This window comes from Uloborus diversus, chromosome 1 (assembly GCF_026930045.1).
Source record: "Uloborus diversus isolate 005 chromosome 1, Udiv.v.3.1, whole genome shotgun sequence".
Classification (NCBI taxonomy): domain Eukaryota; kingdom Metazoa; phylum Arthropoda; class Arachnida; order Araneae; family Uloboridae; genus Uloborus; species Uloborus diversus.
This window is the reverse complement of record NC_072731.1, coordinates 75322634-75345060: the sequence shown is the minus strand read 5'-3', so window position 1 is coordinate 75345060 and position 22427 is coordinate 75322634. Positions and strand designations below refer to the sequence as shown.

Sequence of the window (22427 nt, the reverse complement as noted above, 5' to 3'; positions counted from 1 at the left end):
AGTCAGTCATTTAGTCATTCAGTCAGTCAGTGAAATAGCCAGTCAGAGAGTCAAGCAGTCAGTCAGTCAGTCTCAGTCAGTCAGTTAGTCAGTCAGTCAGTCAGTCAGTCAGTCAGTCCAGTCTCAGTCAGTCAGGCAGTTAGTCAGTCAGTCTCGGTCAGTCAGTGAGTCAGTCAGTCAGTATCAGTCAGTCAGTGAGTCAGTCTGTCAGTCAGGCAGTATCAGTCAGGCAGTAAGACTCCGCTCGACAGAACTCCGATAGCCTAATGGCTAGACCGCTGGTCTTCCAAGCGAGTGGCCTGGGTTCGAGTCCCAGCCGGAGCGAATATCTTCAATGTATATATTTCTTTCCTAATTTGAAAATTCGTTTTTTTTCAATTACTTTCCTTTGCAATTATTGATTATTTATGTAGGGAAGAAAATTCTGAGTCAGTTTAATTTTTCGACACGAAGATTTCAAAGTGTTTAAATAAACAATTACCAAGGTGCATTTTTTGTTTTTATTATATTTAAAACTCCCACCGACAGAGCTCCCATAGACTAATGGCTAGAGTGTTAGGCTTCCAAGCGAGTGGCCCTGGGGTCGAGTCCCAGCCTGAACGAAAATCTTCAATGTATACTTCTAGTTTCTAATTTGAAATTTCTTCTTCTTTTTTTTTTTAATTTTTCTCTTTTGCGAATATTGATTATTTATGTAGGGAGAAAAATTCTGAGTCAGTTTAATTATTCGACCTGTAAATTTCAAAGTGTTTGAATCAATAATTACCAAGGTGCATTTTTTGTTTTTATTATATTTAAGACTTCCATCGACAGAGCTCCGATAGCCTAATGGCTAGACCGTTGGGTTCCAAGCGCTTGGTACTGGGTTCGAGTCCCGGCCGGAACGAAAATCTTCCATGTATATATTTCTCTTCTAATTTGAAGATTCTTTTTTTTTTCAATTTCTTTCTTTTGCAAATATGGATTATTTATGTACGGAAGAAAATTCTGAGTCAGTTTAATCATTCGACCTTTAGATTTCAAAGATTTTAGATCAATAATTACTAAGGTGCATTTTTTGTTTTTATTATAATTAAGACACCGATCAACAGAGATCTGATAGTATATTGGCGAGAGCGTTGGGCTTCCATGAGTGTCGCCCTGGGTTCAAATCCCAGCCGGAAAGGAAATCTTAAATGCAAATATTTTTTTCTAATTTTATAATTCTTTTTTTTTTTTCCCTTTTGCGAAGTCAGTCAGTCAGTCTGACAGTCAATCAGTCAAGCACTCAGTCATTCAGTCTCAGTCAGTCAGTCCAGTCAGTCAGTCACTCAGTCAGTCAGTTAATCCTTCAGCCAGTCAGTCAGTCAGGCAGTCAGTCAGTCAGTCAGGCAGTCAGTCAGTCAGTCAGTCGGTCAGTCCTGTGCAGTCAGTTAGTCACTAAAGCAGTCAGTCAGTCTCAGTCAGTCAGTCAGTCAGTCAGTCCAGTCCAGTCTCAGTCAGTCAGTCAGTCAGTCTCGGTCAGTCAGTCAGTCAGTCATTCAGTCAGTCAGTCAGTCAGGCAGTCAGTCAGTCGGTCAGCCTTATTCAGTCAGTCTGTCAGTCAGTCAGTCAGTCAGCCTTATTCAGTCAGTCTGTCAGTCATCCTTATTCAGTCAGTCTGTCAGTCAGTCAGTCGGTCAGTCCTGTCCAGTCAGTTAGTCAGTCAAGCAGTCAGTCAGGTAGTCAAGCAGTCAGTCAGTCAGTGTCAGTCAGTCATTTAGTCATTCAGTCAGTCAGTGAAATAGCCAGTCAGAGAGTCAAGCAGTCAGTCAGTCAGTCTCAGTCAGTCAGTTAGTCAGTCAGTCAGTCAGTCAGTCAGTCAGTCCAGTCTCAGTCAGTCAGGCAGTTAGTCAGTCAGTCTCGGTCAGTCAGTGAGTCAGTCAGTCAGTATCAGTCAGTCAGTGAGTCAGTCTGTCAGTCAGGCAGTATCAGTCAGGCAGTAAGACTCCGCTCGACAGAACTCCGATAGCCTAATGGCTAGACCGCTGGTCTTCCAAGCGAGTGGCCTGGGTTCGAGTCCCAGCCGGAGCGAATATCTTCAATGTATATATTTCTTTCCTAATTTGAAAATTCGTTTTTTTTCAATTACTTTCCTTTGCAATTATTGATTATTTATGTAGGGAAGAAAATTCTGAGTCAGTTTAATTTTTCGACACGAAGATTTCAAAGTGTTTAAATAAACAATTACCAAGGTGCATTTTTTGTTTTTATTATATTTAAAACTCCCACCGACAGAGCTCCCATAGACTAATGGCTAGAGTGTTAGGCTTCCAAGCGAGTGGCCCTGGGGTCGAGTCCCAGCCTGAACGAAAATCTTCAATGTATACTTCTAGTTTCTAATTTGAAATTTCTTCTTCTTTTTTTTTTTAATTTTTCTCTTTTGCGAATATTGATTATTTATGTAGGGAGAAAAATTCTGAGTCAGTTTAATTATTCGACCTGTAAATTTCAAAGTGTTTGAATCAATAATTACCAAGGTGCATTTTTTGTTTTTATTATATTTAAGACTTCCATCGACAGAGCTCCGATAGCCTAATGGCTAGACCGTTGGGTTCCAAGCGCTTGGTACTGGGTTCGAGTCCCGGCCGGAACGAAAATCTTCCATGTATATATTTCTCTTCTAATTTGAAGATTCTTTTTTTTTTCAATTTCTTTCTTTTGCAAATATGGATTATTTATGTACGGAAGAAAATTCTGAGTCAGTTTAATCATTCGACCTTTAGATTTCAAAGATTTTAGATCAATAATTACTAAGGTGCATTTTTTGTTTTTATTATAATTAAGACACCGATCAACAGAGATCTGATAGTATATTGGCGAGAGCGTTGGGCTTCCATGAGTGTCGCCCTGGGTTCAAATCCCAGCCGGAAAGGAAATCTTAAATGCAAATATTTTTTTCTAATTTTATAATTCTTTTTTTTTTTTCCCTTTTGCGAAGTCAGTCAGTCAGTCTGACAGTCAATCAGTCAAGCACTCAGTCATTCAGTCTCAGTCAGTCAGTCCAGTCAGTCAGTCACTCAGTCAGTCAGTTAATCCTTCAGCCAGTCAGTCAAGCAGTCAGTCATTTAGTCTCAGTCAGTCAGTCATTCAGTCAGTCAGTCAGTCAGGCAGTCAGTCAGTCAGTCAGTCGGTCAGTCCTGTGCAGTCAGTTAGTCACTAAAGAAGTCAGTCAGTCTCAGTCAGTCAGTCAGTCAGTCAGTCCAGTCCAGTCTCAGTCAGTCAGTCAGTCAGTCTCGGTCAGTCAGTTAGTCCTTCAGCCAGTCAGTCAAGCAGTCAGTCATTTAGTCTCAGTCAGTCAGTCATTCAGTCAGTCAGTCAGTCAGGCAGTCAGTCAGTCAATCAGTCGGTCAGTCCTGTGCAATCAGTTAGTCACTAAAGCAGTCAGTCAGTCTCAGTCAGTCAGTCAATCAGTCAGTCCAGTCCAGTCTCAGTCAGTCAGTCAGTCAGTCTCGGTCAGTCAGTCAGTCAGTCATTCAGTCAGTCAGTCAGTCAGGCAGTCAGTCAGTCGGTCAGCCTTATTCAGTCAGTCTGTCAGTCAGTCAGTCAGTCAGCCTTATTCAGTCAGTCTGTCAGTCATCCTTATTCAGTCAGTCTGTCAGTCAGTCAGTCGGTCAGTCCTGTCCAGTCAGTTAGTCAGTCAAGCAGTCAGTCAGGTAGTCAAGCAGTCAGTCAGTCAGTCTCAGTCAGTCAGTTAGTCAGTCAGTCAGTCAGTCAGTCCAGTCTCAGTCAGTCAGGCAGTTAGTCAGTCAGTCTCGGTCAGTCAGTGAGTCAGTCAGTCATTATCAGTCAGTCAGTGAGTCAGTCTGTCAGTCAGGCAGTATCAGTCAGGCAGTAAGACTCCGCTCGACAGAACTCCGATAGCCTAATGGCTAGACCGCTGGTCTTCCAAGCGAGGGGCCTGGGTTCGAGTCCCAGCCGGAGCGAATATCTTCAATGTATATATTTCTTTCCTAATTTGAAAATTCGTTTTTTTTCAATTTCTTTCCTTTGCAATTATTGATTATTTATGTAGGGAAGAAAATTCTGAGTCAGTTTAATTTTTCGACACGAAGATTTCAAAGTGTTTAAATAAACAATTACCAAGGTGCATTTTTTGTTTTTATTATATTTAAAACTCCCACCGACAGAGCTCCCATAGACTAATGGCTAGAGTGTTAGGCTTCCAAGCGAGTGGCCCAGGGTTCGAGTCCCAGCCTGAACGAAAATCTTCAATGTATACTTTTAGTTTCTAATTTGAAATTTCTTCATCTTTTTTTTTTAATTTTTCTCTTTTGCGAATATTGATTATTTATGTAGGGAGAAAAATTCTGAGTCAGTTTAATTATTCGACCTGTAAATTTCAAAGTGTTTGAATCAATAATTACCTAGGTGCATTTTTTGTTTTTATTATATTTAAGACTTCCATCGACAGAGCTCCGATAGCCTAATGGCTAGACCGTTGGGTTCCAAGCGCGAGGTACTGGGTTCGAGTCCCGGCCGGAACGAAAATCTTCCATGTATATATTTCTCTTCTAATTTGAAGATTCTTTTTTTTTCAATTTCTTTCTTTTGCAAATATGGATTATTTATGTACGGAAGAAAATTCTGAGTCAGTTTAATCATTCGACCTTTAGATTTCAAAGATTTTAGATCAATAATTACTAAGGTGCATTTTTTGTTTTTATTATAACTAAGACACCGATCAACAGAGATCCGATAGTATATTGGCGAGAGCGTTGGGCTTTCATGAGTGTCGCCCTGGGTTCAAATCCCAGCCGGAAAGGAAATCTTAAATGCGAATATTTTTTTCTAATTTTATAATTCTTTTTTTTTATTTTTCCCTTTTGCGAAGTCAGTCAGTCAGTCTGACAGTCAATCAGTCAAGCACTCAGTCATTCAGTCTCAGTCAGTCAGTCACTCAGTCAGTCAGTTAGTCCTTCAGCCAGTCAGTCAAGCAGTCAGTCATTTAGTCTCAGTCAGTCAGTCATTCAGTCAGTCAGTCAGTCAGGCAGTCAGTCAGTCAGTCAGTCGGTCAGTCCTGTGCAATCAGTTAGTCACTGAAGCAGTCAGTCAGTCTCAGTCAGTCAGTCAATCAGTCAGTCCAGTCCAGTCTCAGTCAGTCAGTCTCGGTCAGTCAGTCAGTCAGTCATTCAGTCAGTCAGTCAGTCAGGCAGTCAGTCAGTCGGTCAGCCTTATTCAGTCAGTCTGTCAGTCAGTCAGTCAGTCAGCCTTATTCAGTCAGTCTGTCAGTCATCCTTATTCAGTCAGTCTGTCAGTCAGTCAGTCAGTCAGTTAGTCCTTCAGCCAGTCAGTCAAGCAGTCAGTCATTTAGTCTCAGTCAGTCAGTCATTCAGTCAGTCAGTCAGTCAGGCAGTCAGTCAGTCAGTCAGTCGGTCAGTCCTGTGCAGTCAGTTAGTCACTAAAGCAGTCAGTCAGTCTCAGTCAGTCAGTCAGTCAGTCAGTCCAGTCCAGTCTCAGTCAGTCAGTCAGTCAGTCTCGGTCAGTCAGTCAGTCAGTCATTCAGTCAGTCAGTCAGTCAGGCAGTCAGTCAGTCGGTCAGCCTTATTCAGTCAGTCTGTCAGTCAGTCAGTCAGTCAGCCTTATTCAGTCAGTCTGTCAGTCATCCTTATTCAGTCAGTCTGTCAGTCAGTCAGTCGGTCAGTCCTGTCCAGTCAGTTAGTCAGTCAAGCAGTCAGTCAGGTAGTCAAGCAGTCAGTCAGTCAGTGTCAGTCAGTCATTTAGTCATTCAGTCAGTCAGTGAAATAGCCAGTCAGAGAGTCAAGCAGTCAGTCAGTCAGTCTCAGTCAGTCAGTTAGTCAGTCAGTCAGTCAGTCAGTCAGTCAGTCCAGTCTCAGTCAGTCAGGCAGTTAGTCAGTCAGTCTCGGTCAGTCAGTGAGTCAGTCAGTCAGTATCAGTCAGTCAGTGAGTCAGTCTGTCAGTCAGGCAGTATCAGTCAGGCAGTAAGACTCCGCTCGACAGAACTCCGATAGCCTAATGGCTAGACCGCTGGTCTTCCAAGCGAGTGGCCTGGGTTCGAGTCCCAGCCGGAGCGAATATCTTCAATGTATATATTTCTTTCCTAATTTGAAAATTCGTTTTTTTTCAATTACTTTCCTTTGCAATTATTGATTATTTATGTAGGGAAGAAAATTCTGAGTCAGTTTAATTTTTCGACACGAAGATTTCAAAGTGTTTAAATAAACAATTACCAAGGTGCATTTTTTGTTTTTATTATATTTAAAACTCCCACCGACAGAGCTCCCATAGACTAATGGCTAGAGTGTTAGGCTTCCAAGCGAGTGGCCCTGGGGTCGAGTCCCAGCCTGAACGGAAATCTTCAATGTATACTTCTAGTTTCTAATTTGAAATTTCTTCTTCTTTTTTTTTTTAATTTTTCTCTTTTGCGAATATTGATTATTTATGTAGGGAGAAAAATTCTGAGTCAGTTTAATTATTCGACCTGTAAATTTCAAAGTGTTTGAATCAATAATTACCAAGGTGCATTTTTTGTTTTTATTATATTTAAGACTTCCATCGACAGAGCTCCGATAGCCTAATGGCTAGACCGTTGGGTTCCAAGCGCGTGGTACTGGGTTCGAGTCCCGGCCGGAACGAAATTCTTCTATGTATATATTTCTCTTCTAATTTGAAGATTCTTTTTTTTTTCAATTTCTTTCTTTTGCAAATAGGGATTATTTATGTACGGAAGAAAATTCTGAGTCAGTTTAATCATTCGACCTTTAGATTTCAAAGATTTTAGATCAATAATTACTAAGGTGCATTTTTTGTTTTTATTATAATTAAGACACCGATCAACAGAGATCCGATAGTATATTGGCGAGAGCGTTGGGCTTCCATGAGTGTCGCCCTGGGTTCAAATCCCAGCCGGAAAGGAAATCTTAAATGCAAATATTTTTTTCTAATTTTATAATTCTTTTTTTTTTTATTTTTCCCTTTTGCGAAGTCAGTCAGTCAGTCTGACAGTCAATCAGTCAAGCACTCAGTCATTCAGTCTCAGTCAGTCAGTCACTCAGTCAGTCAGTTAGTCCTTCAGCCAGTCAGTCAAGCAGTCAGTCATTTAGTCTCAGTCAGTCAGTCATTCAGTCAGTCAGTCAGTCAGGCAGTCAGTCAGTCAGTCAGTCGGTCAGTCCTGTGCAATCAGTTAGTCACTGAAGCAGTCAGTCAGTCTCAGTCAGTCAGTCAATCAGTCAGTCCAGTCCAGTCTCAGTCAGTCAGTCTCGGTCAGTCAGTCAGTCAGTCATTCAGTCAGTCAGTCAGTCAGGCAGTCAGTCAGTCGGTCAGCCTTATTCAGTCAGTCTGTCAGTCAGTCAGTCAGTCAGCCTTATTCAGTCAGTCTGTCAGTCATCCTTATTCAGTCAGTCTGTCAGTCAGTCAGTCGGTCAGTCCTGTCCAGTCAGTTAGTCAGTCAAGCAGTCAGTCAGGTAGTCAAGCAGTCAGTCAGTCAGTCTCAGTCAGTCAGTTAGTCAGTCAGTCAGTCAGTCAGTCCAGTCTCAGTCAGTCAGGCAGTTAGTCAGTCAGTCTCGGTCAGTCAGTGAGTCAGTCAGTCATTATCAGTCAGTCAGTGAGTCAGTCTGTCAGTCAGGCAGTATCAGTCAGGCAGTAAGACTCCGCTCGACAGAACTCCGATAGCCTAATGGCTAGACCGCTGGTCTTCCAAGCGAGGGGCCTGGGTTCGAGTCCCAGCCGGAGCGAATATCTTCAATGTATATATTTCTTTCCTAATTTGAAAATTCGTTTTTTTTCAATTTCTTTCCTTTGCAATTATTGATTATTTATGTAGGGAAGAAAATTCTGAGTCAGTTTAATTTTTCGACACGAAGATTTCAAAGTGTTTAAATAAACAATTACCAAGGTGCATTTTTTGTTTTTATTATATTTAAAACTCCCACCGACAGTGCTCCCATAGACTAATGGCTAGAGTGTTAGGCTTCCAAGCGAGTGGCCCAGGGTTCGAGTCCCAGCCTGAACGAAAATCTTCAATGTATACTTTTAGTTTCTAATTTGAAATTTCTTCTTCTTTTTTTTTTAATTTTTCTCTTTTGCGAATATTGATTATTTATGTAGGGAGAAAAATTCTGAGTCAGTTTAATTATTCGACCTGTAAATTTCAAAGTGTTTGAATCAATAATTACCAAGGTGCATTTTTTGTTTTTATTATATTTAAGACTTCCATCGACAGAGCTCCGATAGCCTAATGGCTAGACCGTTGGGTTCCAAGCGCGAGGTACTGGGTTCGAGTCCCGGCCGGAACGAAAATCTTCCATGTATATATTTCTCTTCTAATTTGAAGATTCTTTTTTTTTCAATTTCTTTCTTTTGCAAATATGGATTATTTATGTACGGAAGAAAATTCTGAGTCAGTTTAATCATTCGACCTTTAGATTTCAAAGATTTTAGATCAATAATTACTAAGGTGCATTTTTTGTTTTTATTATAACTAAGACACCGATCAACAGAGATCCGATAGTATATTGGCGAGAGCGTTGGGCTTTCATGAGTGTCGCCCTGGGTTCAAATCCCAGCCGGAAAGGAAATCTTAAATGCGAATATTTTTTTCTAATTTTATAATTCTTTTTTTTTATTTTTCCCTTTTGCGAAGTCAGTCAGTCAGTCTGACAGTCAATCAGTCAAGCACTCAGTCATTCAGTCTCAGTCAGTCAGTCCAGTCAGTCAGTCACTCAGTCAGTCAGTTAGTCCTTCAGCCAGTCAGTCAAGCAGTCAGTCATTTAGTCTCAGTCAGTCAGTCATTCAGTCAGTCAGTCAGTCAGGCAGTCAGTCAGTCAGTCAGTCGGTCAGTCCTGTGCAGTCAGTTAGTCACTAAAGCAGTCAGTCAGTCTCAGTCAGTCAGTCAGTCAGTCAGTCCAGTCCAGTCTCAGTCAGTCAGTCAGTCAGTCTCGGTCAGTCAGTCAGTCAGTCATTCAGTCAGTCAGTCAGTCAGGCAGTCAGTCAGTCGGTCAGCCTTATTCAGTCAGTCTGTCAGTCAGTCAGTCAGTCAGCCTTATTCAGTCAGTCTGTCAGTCATCCTTATTCAGTCAGTCTGTCAGTCAGTCAGTCGGTCAGTCCTGTCCAGTCAGTTAGTCAGTCAAGCAGTCAGTCAGGTAGTCAAGCAGTCAGTCAGTCAGTGTCAGTCAGTCATTTAGTCATTCAGTCAGTCAGTGAAATAGCCAGTCAGAGAGTCAAGCAGTCAGTCAGTCAGTCTCAGTCAGTCAGTTAGTCAGTCAGTCAGTCAGTCAGTCAGTCAGTCCAGTCTCAGTCAGTCAGGCAGTTAGTCAGTCAGTCTCGGTCAGTCAGTGAGTCAGTCAGTCAGTATCAGTCAGTCAGTGAGTCAGTCTGTCAGTCAGGCAGTATCAGTCAGGCAGTAAGACTCCGCTCGACAGAACTCCGATAGCCTAATGGCTAGACCGCTGGTCTTCCAAGCGAGTGGCCTGGGTTCGAGTCCCAGCCGGAGCGAATATCTTCAATGTATATATTTCTTTCCTAATTTGAAAATTCGTTTTTTTTCAATTACTTTCCTTTGCAATTATTGATTATTTATGTAGGGAAGAAAATTCTGAGTCAGTTTAATTTTTCGACACGAAGATTTCAAAGTGTTTAAATAAACAATTACCAAGGTGCATTTTTTGTTTTTATTATATTTAAAACTCCCACCGACAGAGCTCCCATAGACTAATGGCTAGAGTGTTAGGCTTCCAAGCGAGTGGCCCTGGGGTCGAGTCCCAGCCTGAACGAAAATCTTCAATGTATACTTCTAGTTTCTAATTTGAAATTTCTTCTTCTTTTTTTTTTTTTTCTCTTTTGCGAATATTGATTATTTATGTAGGGAGAAAAATTCTGAGTCAGTTTAATTATTCGACCTGTAAATTTCAAAGTGTTTGAATCAATAATTACCAAGGTGCATTTTTTGTTTTTATTATATTTAAGACTTCCATCGACAGAGCTCCGATAGCCTAATGGCTAGACCGTTGGGTTCCAAGCGCTTGGTACTGGGTTCGAGTCCCGGCCGGAACGAAAATCTTCCATGTATATATTTCTCTTCTAATTTGAAGATTCTTTTTTTTTTCAATTTCTTTCTTTTGCAAATATGGATTATTTATGTACGGAAGAAAATTCTGAGTCAGTTTAATCATTCGACCTTTAGATTTCAAAGATTTTAGATCAATAATTACTAAGGTGCATTTTTTGTTTTTATTATAATTAAGACACCGATCAACAGAGATCTGATAGTATATTGGCGAGAGCGTTGGGCTTCCATGAGTGTCGCCCTGGGTTCAAATCCCAGCCGGAAAGGAAATCTTAAATGCAAATATTTTTTTCTAATTTTATAATTCTTTTTTTTTTCCCTTTTGCGAAGTCAGTCAGTCAGTCTGACAGTCAATCAGTCAAGCACTCAGTCATTCAGTCCTCAGTCAGTCAGTCCAGTCAGTCAGTCACTCAGTCAGTCAGTTAATCCTTCAGCCAGTCAGTCAGTCAGGCAGTCAGTCAGTCAGTCAGGCAGTCAGTCAGTCAGTCAGTCGGTCAGTCCTGTGCAGTCAGTTAGTCACTAAAGCAGTCAGTCAGTCTCAGTCAGTCAGTCAGTCAGTCAGTCCAGTCCAGTCTCAGTCAGTCAGTCAGTCAGTCTCGGTCAGTCAGTCAGTCAGTCATTCAGTCAGTCAGTCAGTCAGGCAGTCAGTCAGTCGGTCAGCCTTATTCAGTCAGTCTGTCAGTCAGTCAGTCAGTCAGCCTTATTCAGTCAGTCTGTCAGTCATCCTTATTCAGTCAGTCTGTCAGTCAGTCAGTCGGTCAGTCCTGTCCAGTCAGCCATGTACCGCTAGTTTTGCCAGCCAATATTTGTCTTGCAACAAACTGGCGCACTGCATTTCGTTTTTCAAAATCAAAAACTGTCGCACCTCGTTCCTCAATTCAAAAATTCTTGATAGTGCCTCACCACGTGAAAGTCAGCGTTCTCTATATGAAGAAGTAGGGAGTGTGATCTGCCTCCATTTCTTCACAAAATACGGAGAAAAGGCGAGAATTACGCGATCTCGATTTTTTTTAAATTCACGATTTTTCACAACTTCAGCCAAAGCTGACTTCAGCTCATCTGGTAAGTTCTGCCATGAGAGCTTCATGATGGAGGAAACAGTATATGGTTTTAGTTTCTATTCACTAAGTCGGAACTGGAAAAGTGGAAAACGAAAACTAAAGCTGGGGCTAAAATTCCTGGGGGAGGGGACGATACTCCCATTTGCAAAAGATTTAGAAAAATTTCTGTATAATTAGTTGATTTCGTGGAAATTAAAATCCGTTCTCAAAAACTGAAAGCAATAGGATCACAAGAAGTTTAACAGAAGTGAGGCAGCAAATCCCCCTCTCCCTTGTCGGGTATGTCCCTTTGCAATAATGATCGACAGGGTGAATTTAGAAGGTACAGAACGATCAAACGCTATTCGGTCGTAACTTTAAAATGAAATACGTCAAGGCTCATTCTTTTTATATAACTACGAAGATACCGCGGCACACCGAGTTCCTTGTTGCGGCACACCGGTTGCGAAGCCCTGCTCTAGCTCTCGTAGAAGCTGAGAAAAGAGAATTTTGTAAGTACCGAAATGTCACTTTTTTTGCCTTTTTTCGAGTACTTTAGAAGTTCTCACGCAAAAAACTAACAGCCTAAAAAATTTAAAAAACCTATTTTCTTCTATCATCACGTAAGTTGACTCAAACCTGTAAATTTTGTAGAAATTGATTATGGTCTGTTCAGAGGCTCGTTGATTTGGTTTGGAATGAATGACTCATTTGCTAATTACCTTTTACTTTTAAATCTTTTCTCTCTTAATTAAAGTTCTGTCAAATAATTTGTGTGTGTGTGTATGTAACTGTATGATGTCCAGCAGAATCTCGATCACTTACAGACTGGAAATTTGGTATAAAATTACTCTGTACCCTAAACAAATGTCTGATCATCCTTTACATTACATATTATGCAAAAGAACTTTCTTTTCAGCACGAAATGAAGTTCATTTTAAGTTTGTAAGAAAGTTAGAACAAGAGTTATAAGCGTTTCTAAGTTAGTGAAAATCCTAGCTAAACTCGATCCACATTTGAAATTCTTCGCACCCATTAAGTACCTAGTAGGCGATTTATCTCGGCGTGAACGAAATAAGATTGTGAAGTAATCTTCTGGGTTGGTGAGCGTTGGCGAACAGAAGGCGGAGTTTCTTTGTGTGTCAAAACAAAATCCCCTTAAGATCGGGGCGCTTATCGTGGGAACGGAGATCAGACTTGTAAACTTAAATCTCGAATCATTTCATGGGAGCTAGAGACGTACCGAGTACTCGGTAACTACTCGGTACTACTCATCCAAATTTTTATCAAATTCTCGGCCAATACCGAGTAGTTGTAAAAAATTGAATATTGTTCAATACAGATTTTACAATTTTTAAAAGAAGTGCAAACATGTAATATACTACAATCACTTACAATTTCTGTATTCATAAAATAAGAGAGAAATAAGTATTCTATGTATAAGTTTAAAAAAAAAAAAAACACTTCTGTACATAGTATAAAATGAAGTCCCTAAAAAGCGTCTGTGTGTTTGAACTTGCAAAACTTGAGAACTACCCGGCCGATTGCGCTGAAATTTTCACAATTTGTTCCTTTAAGTCCTGAAAAGATTTGCAGACCAGTTCGAATAAAATTCGATGAATAGTTCTTTTTTTATTCCAATTTACGTCCAATTTTCACATAAATTCTCAAATATGGGGGTGAAAAATTACTTGCACAAATTAATATTACATATCGTTAGAAAGGGTAGAATTTTCCGCGTTCTACGCAATTTGTTTAAATTCAGCTCAAATTTTTTTAGGCTTAGCTGAAATTTAGGCACTACTTTCTTCATTAAATAAATCAATAAAAAGTGAAGGAATTGTCCCACAGCTTTCTTTTTGACGTCATTGGGAAAAGCGACCTTTTTTACTCCAGATCTAACTCGACCTATAGTCGAAAAAATAAGCTTTTATCTCGAAAGGAAAAAAAGTTACAAGCCTTTTTAACTCCAACGAACTATAGGGGGCACTGCAGTTACTGTCTAATGGCGGACGAAAAAACTAAAACAAACGCATGTGGTAACGAAGAAAATGCTAATAAGCCTAGTAAATTTTGTTCGTATGCATGATTTTTTCGCTTTATTCTTTTTAAATTAATTTTCAAAGTCTTGTTGATATTCTGGCCCACGTAGAAAGAGATGAGAATTCAAGAAGCATTACTAAACGTTAGAAATTAATGCAAATTACGCAGTTCGTAGTTCTAAGCAGCCATTTCCACGATGATGAATTCGATATTTATCAATTCTTGATAAAACTAAGTAATAATTGTGGCCTGACAAGTATAACAATTAATGCTAGAAACTTTAATTATATGACATTACGAATTATTGTCATAAGAAGGTGATACTTCTTTGCCTTGCTTGGCTAGCGCTAATTGTTTTGCATTTATAGCTGAGTTATTTTTCTCAAATTGCCGAATCGGTTCATTTTAAATTTTTCTGTTTGGTATGTTTCTAATTTCTGAGTTATGACTTAATTATGTCATGCTATACAAATTATCAACAAAATTCTCACGGATATATGGTGGTAGTTTTCTTTTCAATTGATCTGCCATTATTTCTTTTACTTATCGAATTCTGTAATCTTTCTACCATTTTATTCCACTCATGATAAAAGATAAAAATGGTTTAACTAACATGGGCGGAATCTCGCCAAGGATACTTAGCTCGCACAATACTAAAACTATAACCCTAAACAAATTCGGCGAAACCTTTCAGCTGAGAATAAAAGCAACAAAAAAAATTCTTTCTCGGTTAAACATTTTTCATTTCGTTCTACGATAATACATTCAAGAAATTTTTTTTCATACTGTCTATTCCAACTAATGCTGCTGTAAAATATGGTTTGTTAAATTAATTTAAGATTAAAAAAAAAAAAAAACATATTCTTACAAATTCACACAAAACAATAAAATTTGTTACCTGGTATAACGTTATCCAAGTTTGTTAATCCAGAGTTTTCTGGTGTTAACGCGCTTTCACCATTACTTAATCAAATCACTTTTTAGAGGGAAATAATGAAAACTAACATTATTTTGAGGAGCTCGAACACTTTCTGTTGCTGAAAGCAATCCAAGACACATCGAATGCGTAAATAAATACTTAGAACAAACTGCCTATGTTTAAGTCAACAGACATACGTGGAACGCAATGTGGCAATGTGTTAGTTTTTTCGGCAGTTTTGTAAATCACCGCAAGGTAGCGTATTCGAGCGCTGGAGTTGCGAATAAAGTTTCAGAAATCTCGATTCCATTCAAATTGTGAACCATTTTCTTTCGCATTTTAATTCCTTAAACGTATTTTATATTACGTTCCCATGGTTACGGATTTTAAATCCATCTTTCTGGATTTAATTTCTTAAAAGTATTTTAATATTTGTCGTCATTGTTTGAAAAGGAAATCATGAATTATTTATTTATTTATTTATTACGCCTGATTGTTGAATATGCGTCACTTGACACAATTTTTATTTTCAAGGCAGACCGGGCAAAGCCGGGCAATGCTGCTAGTATAAAATAAGTAGAGTTAAAATAATCAGAGTATAAGTTAACTACGGATGTGTATTTGAGTTCAATTACTTTTTCCGTATCACATATTAGTGTAGGAGAACTTACCTTTGGTCAGGAACAATCTCTAAGTGAGATTTAAGATGAATATAATCATAGACTCATGACAAAAAAAACCCTTTCAACCATATCGCAATCACTTGAAAACTTAGATTGCGAATTTTTAAAACCATGATTGATTTTGCAGATTCAGATTTTTGGCATAATGATAACAATAGAGAAGTAAAATTAAGTCATTTTTTTAAGAGTAAGATAAAGGTTGTGACTTTGGTTACAGAAATAGTACTTAGGAGAAAAAAGAAAAAAAAATATCAAAATATTTTAATCATCGATATTATTGTATTTTAAATTATGGTGCAAAAAAACTAATCTGTCGACATCTTCTGGAGATAGATTAGTTCTTCGATTGCTGCAAAACGTGAGCTTATGGATTTAAAGACATCTTACAAAAGTTGGATATCCTTAATTCATTAGTTGACATTTTAGGCACTGAAAAAGACTTTCCTTGTAACGCAGAAACACGTGTCTGCAGTGTTCCTGCACATTTGTGCTTTTTAACGTTGTTTTATTTGCTTTTAAAAATTATTTATGTTTGGCGGACTAGATATTATAATAGATTGATATAATTTGTTCCTGCTTGATAAAATCATACCTTTTATTTATTTGTTTATTTTTAAGTTTAAAAAATAACTTTTTTGTAAAATTTTGACACAAACAAAATTTTTAAAATAATGTTTAATTAAATTTCAGCTGGAATTTTATTTTAAAAACTATTGCATGGACATGAGGTCTATACTTCTATTCCAATGAGTTCAAAATTCATGTGTGTGTCAGTGGTTCTTCTTAAAACATAATTGGTACTCGGTAACTCGGTACTCAGCCGAGTAGTGAAAGACCGATTACTCGGTACGTTTGTATTGGGAACCCTTTTGAAGAAGAAAGAGAAAGTATCCATGTGCTAGGAAAATATTTTTTTTTTAGTTTTGAATGGAGTAAATAATTCTGTCAATATTTTTCACTGACTCTTAATTTTACATTATTTTCAGCGGAACATGATGGCCTACCAACGGGCGATTCTAAAGTGAAAGGAACCGACGAATCACCTGTTGCTCCCTGCCGTGGCTGGGTAGAAGATTGCGAGTTTTGTGACAAGCGGTTTACTGCGTGGGTAGCATTTGATGAAGAAGTTATGGATAAAATTCCGGATAAACCAGGAGCATTTATGATAGCTTTGAAAAATAAGAATGAAACTGAAGTTGTTATGCTTTTACTTAATATGATCAACGTGCAACCTCAAGCACATGAAAGCATTGAAGCAATAAAGGAACAAATTGCCGACAAGAGATCAAAGTCGTCGAAGGCTACCATCATGTTACGCTGGATGGTAATGAAAAAGGGAGACGACAAAGATGTTTGTGTATTGTGCGCACATTGGCACAATAATGGTGTGTTGCCCAAGTTTATGACAAAATGGCCCGGATTAGATATGTTGAAACGAAGTACAAATTTAGTATTTTCGGATGCCCTTCAAAAATGGTGTTATCCTAAGAAAAATCCGACTTGGAGGAAACCTAAGCCTCCATCATCTAAAGTAGTAGAAGTTGTTGAAAAGTGCGATTGGTTCCAGTCTTGTGAAATGTGCGAATCCACTTTCTCTGCTTGGAAAACAGTTTCGGATGTCGTACGGAACGATCTAGCTCCCAATGAGTTTGGAATTTTCGTGGTGTCTGTGCTGTGCGGGAAGAAAAGGGAAGTGGTATATATCGCTTACGACGAAAAAGACATCAAAGTTAATTTGAAATCTACCATCAAAAGTCGTCACGGATGGATAGAAACTATTGCAAAGAATAAGAAATTTGTGAACCAGAATCCAAAAATGCAAGTGAGGTGGGCTTTGCTGAAAGATGTAGACACAGATAATTGTTGCTTTCTGTATGCACACTGGCTGAATGTGGATACTCAACCTATGTTAAGTGTCTCTCGGCCCGGAGAAGAAATATTGGCGAAAAATAAGCATTTTGTCAAGAGAGAAAACGATAAAAAGTGGTGTTATGAGATTGAAACATTGAAAATACCCAAGTTCAGCAAAGCTAAGAATAAAAAGTATCTGTTGCAGGAAATGGAAGATATGTATCTCGAAGGGAGTAATTAAAATTCTCTTCATTTATGCATGCAGAAAAGACGATGAGGATAAAAGGCAATTTTAAAAGACAGGAAAAATTACTTTTAGAAGATTTGTTTCTTCAGATATAGTTTTATATTATTATGTAAATAAGTACTGTTAAAATTACGTCAAACAATATTATTCTTACTGGTTTTTCATGAAAGAACATTTAGTGCAAATTATGTATTTATGAACATACTGAAGTGATATAAAAGTTGATAAGAAGGTGATATAAAGACTGTTGTCCAAAGTTTTCAGTTGATATATTTTTTTTAAATAAAAAGATATTTTGCACTAATTTTGAGGAAAGCAACTAAAAAAGTCAGCCGTGCAGCTTGCTTTCAAAAGAAAAAAAAAGTTTTACTCTGCGCTGGGAAGAGAGTAAGAGTATAGCTGTGATATCTTTAAAGCACTTCTTTAATGGAGAATTGAAGATGAATTTTGAGCAATGTTCAATACTTCAGGTTTAAAAATACATCTTTCATAAAAAAAAAATCAAGAATTTAAGGCCGTAAAACCATAATTACTTTAATTTTCACGTGGAAAGGCATCGTGTTGACGGATAGCACCTGTGCAGTTTTTCTAAATGCTCTGTTTGCTTTTCCACAAGAATCTGGTTGGAGAACAATTCAATGGATCACTTTTTTTGAAAATTCTGTTTAAAAAATGACTTTAAAAAATTAACGAATTTTTATCGATCAAGTTTTTGGCAGCAGTTGCTGCATATATGAAAGTACACTTAAAGCATGAAATTTATATTACCTGTGATTGTTTGTCTGTTACAAACGATAGAATTACCCTATAATACTTTTTTTAACCATTTGTGAATGTTTATAATGTTTTTAAACTCATAAAGTCAAACTTAATGTGTTGTTATCTCTGGAATTGGCTTCAGCCGTCAAAACATTATCAGCAGTTCAGTTTTACCTATACTAAATTACTTTGCTACACACTAGTGAATTCAAATGGACTATGGGGGGAACGAGGGGTCATTGTTTTAAGCTATTCAAATCTCAGGCTAACCTGGAAATAAGGAAAAACTACTACTTTAGTAGGGTTGTGGGCACTAGGAACAGCTTACCGGAAGAGCTGGTAATGAGCAGGGGCGGCATTTCTCCATTTCATTTCGGGGGTCGAGTTTCTTAACCCCAAAGCGAAACCAAACACACATTAGCTAACAAGAAGTTGTCATAAAATCGGTTTAGTATGAATAAAATTAGTGTTTAGAAACAATTAAAATTTTGATTCATTGACTAAAAAGTTAATATACAAAACATCTCGCTACTAAAGTTTTTGGACCTTTTGGAAAAGTTATAATGCATGATTTTTGGAATTTGGAAGAGCAGGGAATCGTGTTACTAATCTATCAGTGCCCAATGTCGTGCTGTTTTGCCAGTTCAGCTAAATAGAAAAGGTTTTTTTTTTTTTTCTTTTCGCTTTTGTGCTTCGAAAATATTTCTCTAACCTTCTGAGACATAAAAAAAAATCTTTCTCTACTAGCGGAGCTGATTCTAATAGTTAAAAAATAACTGAAGTAACACAAAGTTATGTATAAAAACACTTTTTATATCTTGCTCTTCAAAATCACCCAGGCTACTTCAAAAACTGTGAGGGGCTTAAACTTTTCATCATTGAATAATCTAGTCATGTCGGCGCTCTCAGCTTCATGAGATATCATCTGCCTCCAGCTCTGTTATAAACTATTCCAGACTTATGAGTCCATAACAAGGACGAAACTGCAGTCTCTGGATGTGAAAACTATTCTGTCAGTATATTGCTTGTAATTTTTCTTGCCTCATGCTAAAAATTTTATTCACAGTTGAAACATTTTATTTTTCGTTTTCAAAATCCAATCCAAATAACCATAACCCCAGTCAACCATACAGAAAAATAATTATCATCAAATCTTGTGTTAATTTCATTCGAAACTGAATCTATTACTTCATACAAAATATTCAAACATCAATGTTTTTTTTTTTTTTTTTTTTTTTTTTTTTTTTTTTTTTTTTTTGCACCTCTTTAAAATTGGCTCGGAGGAAGAATTTTTTTTGGAAAATTTCACGATTGATTGAAATATACATCTATAAAAATCTATTTTCAGCTTCAATTGTAGATTGAACTGTGATAGTATGGTGCACAAATCAATTGTAAATTAAACTGTGGTTTGAATAGTCGAGTAGCGGATTGAAGATATAGATTTTAATAGAGAAAAGCATTTTTCAAAAACCTTTTTCCGATGCAAATAAATTGGATAAAAATTCAAACGCAGTCATATATGCTAAAGAGCATGAGCTTTTTCACCATTGAAAGAATCGTTTTGCAATAATTCTTCCAGTCAACAAATCACTGTTATCACTGTTGAATTTATAGAGAAATGTTTTCATCGTTTTAACTCTTAAAGATTATCTCGTATCACACTCCGTGATTACATAATTAATAGAGCCCCATAAAAGGTATTTGGTTGATATGTCTTTTTTTATTTAATAATCACATGCATTTTTAAGAAGTTTCTATGAAAGCGTTATAATGTATTGAGTTGCTGAAACGTGTTTCTAGCAAAAGAAAGCGATGAACACTCATTAAATAAATATACACTTAAAAAATGAGCGTAAAAGTGAATGTAAAATATCCTGGAATTTTCTTGTGAAAACCATGCTGCCACACCACTTTTCACGAGCCTCTCATATTGAGCATACCATCGTTACACTGGGCACACAAGTGTGAAAGATTTAACCTATATGAGGCAATGTCTTCTTTAGTTAAAATTAACCATGATTCTCTATCAGTTTTTTATGTTCTGAAAAAGCCGAAAATACTTCATGAATTTCTAAGTCATCATCCAAATAACGAAAAACACTTTTTCTAGTCTGGGAATGTGTCGAGTTTCATCAAATAGTTGCTGAGAACCAGCGAGATTTCCTTTAATGAACATTGATTTCCGACTTACATAAATTGAATTCACTCATTTTCTATCATTCTGCTCAAAACATTTGGGGGTGCGACCGCCCCCTCTTGACCCCCCTGTTAATGAGCAAGGGGGTGGATAGCTTTAAGAGGGCCATTGATCTTCATTGGGGACTAATAAATTGACTAGGTCCAGCCTAACTAGATCAAGAGCCTGTTTGCTGGTCGTCACATTTGTATTTGTATGTGTCTTTCCAAATTGTTAATTAAAAGCTTCTAAATTATAGATGATCATTTGTCTTTTTGGTATTACTGGGAAGCTAATCGTAGTTGTTTTGACGCTCGCTTATTTCTGAGAATTCTGTTATTTTATTTTTAACTATTATATAACATAACTTTTATTAATTTGAACTTTTCAAAATCATTATGTCTCTCAAATTTCGTCTAAAATTTTTTTCTTTTATATCTTAAAAGGTATTTATATGCTAAAACATAGCATTCTTTTGACTTGAAATTGAATCTAAAGGATAAATTGGTTATGAGTAAGCATGTTTACATCTTTTTTTGCGCCAAAAAAAAAAAAAAAATACGGCTCAGTGACCTGACGAATATTTTTGATACTTGTCAGACCTCTTGAAAGTTCTGTTGGCTTGGCGGAACATAAATAATTAAGTGATGAATGAATTTTATAATTAAGTGTGATATGATTTTACAGATACATGTGTGTTACTGGTTAATTTACACGAAAATGTGTTGAAAGTTTTTTTAAATAAATGTTGAAACTGTTTACAAATTTTGAAATGCAGAATATATTCAATGATCAATTACAAATGGTTGTCATGCAAATTGAAGGTCAATAAATGTTTATGATTCGTTGATTGTTTTTATGTATTTTTTAAGCATAATGAATGCGAAAATTTTTGTTATAAAATTAGCGGCTAAGCTGGTTAGTTTAATAGAATTGGTTGTCAAAGTTTTGGAAGCCTTCTGTCTTCAGACTAGTTGTAATAAAACTAATAAATTTTGTTTTTTCGAAAAACAGACAAGTAAAAATACTATGTGCCAATTTATACAACATAAGTAAATAAAGTTATTTCGCGCGAAAAAAGAACTGAATTACATATTTCTTTAACTCGAAGATCCGGACTTCCGAAATACGGAAATTTCTAAAAACCGGACACGTTTTTCAGGGATTTTTTTTTAATTCAAATGTGGGAAAGTTGCAAATAAACCTTTTGAAAAGCGAATTTTTGACCAAGAATGTATAGTTTTTGTAATCGTACAGACTCGTTTATTATGACCGCAATTACTATAGAGAGTCATTTTCGCGATTGCAATTTAGTTTAACTTTTGCTTGCATTACTTTTTTCTGACAATGTTTGTATAATGGTGCAGATGGCAGAAATTAGCAACAAGAACAAAGTCATAAGAATAATATTGTTGCAGCACCAGAAGGGGAGGGGTCCGGGAAATCGCGGCTCCTGGGGCTGGCGATTTTAAAGGCGGCAAATTTAATGATGGCAAAATGTAAGGAGGCAAAAAGAAAAAAAAGGGGGGGGGATATAATTTGAATTCTGACATTTTAAATTCAAATTATGTTTTTGGCAATCACGAGTTGCAACAGGACCCTACTCATTGGAGCTATTGTTTCTAGAAATAGCTCCTGTTCTCTCAAGCCTGCTTCTCCTCCTGGGCGGTTCCGTGTGTGTATGTGCGTAGGCATGTGTGTGTAGGACATGGACCCCACCGCCAAGGAGGAGGGGATTCCAGTGGACAGTGCTGCTAGTGGAGGCAGAGGAGCAGCTCCTGCATGGGCCGGTGAACGGAGGTGCTGCAGAGGCCCCTGGTCCATTCTGAAAAAGGAACCGGACCTCAATTATGGTCAAATGAAAACAATTAGCAATCGTGATTACCCAATAACTTAAATTTTGTTTTCGTTTATTTTTTTTCTTTGCAGCTCAAATTGCACCCCGGCCCTGGGTCAGGAGGTTCTCGTAATTGTAGCTCTAAAAACTCCGTTCTAGATTACCATGGTATTGTTGGAGTAGGGAAGGCTTGGCTTCCCCTCAGAAAGTTTTCAAAATTTGATAGCTGACTATCTGAAAACATGATTGTAAGCCATTTTCAGTTAAGAAATAGGAATATAGTGTCCAGGGATTCTTCCCAACTATTTTTCGAAATTGAATTTCTAAAAACGCGATTCTAGATGAACTTAGATAAAGGAACGGACGCCTTTTTAATTTTTTTAAAACATTGATGTCCTGAAAACAAAATTAATACAATTTTTAATAGTGTTGAAAGCTATTAGTAGAAAGTAGGGGGAGGGCAGCAGAGTATTTTGTAAAACTATGATATTCAGTGGAAAATCGTACTTTTTTTCTTTCTAAGGAAAAAAAAAAGTAAAAGGTCCTTGCTCCGTCACTTATCAGGGTAAAAAAAAAAATGATGAATTGAAATATGACTTTTTATGGGTTGGATTGATTTATTTTCGAAAGTAAAAACTGAAACTTCTAAATAAATGAACTTTTCTCATTCTTATTTCACAATAGTAGCCCGAAATGTTTTGGGGATTTATTTGAACATGTCAGATAAACATAGAAGAGGTACCTTACATCCTCAAATGATGACCTTTCTTATTGGTGGATGCGCCTAGACAGCCTGTCAAATTAGTAAAAAAAATAAATAAATAAAT

The 22427-nt window shown here is 37.3% G+C and overlaps 1 protein-coding gene across 1 annotated transcript in view; it reads left to right on the top strand.

The window, feature by feature from the left end:
- The window catches only part of LOC129234653 (uncharacterized), a 125188-nt gene extending 104583 nt beyond the window's left edge, over positions 1-20605 (top strand). The window contains exon 2 of the mRNA XM_054868693.1: positions 15714-20605. Coding sequence (XP_054724668.1) covers positions 15714-16819 — 1106 coding nt within the window. The 3' untranslated portion in view covers positions 16820-20605. The remainder of the gene's footprint in view (positions 1-15713) is intronic.
- Positions 20606-22427: the final 1822 nt, after the last annotated feature.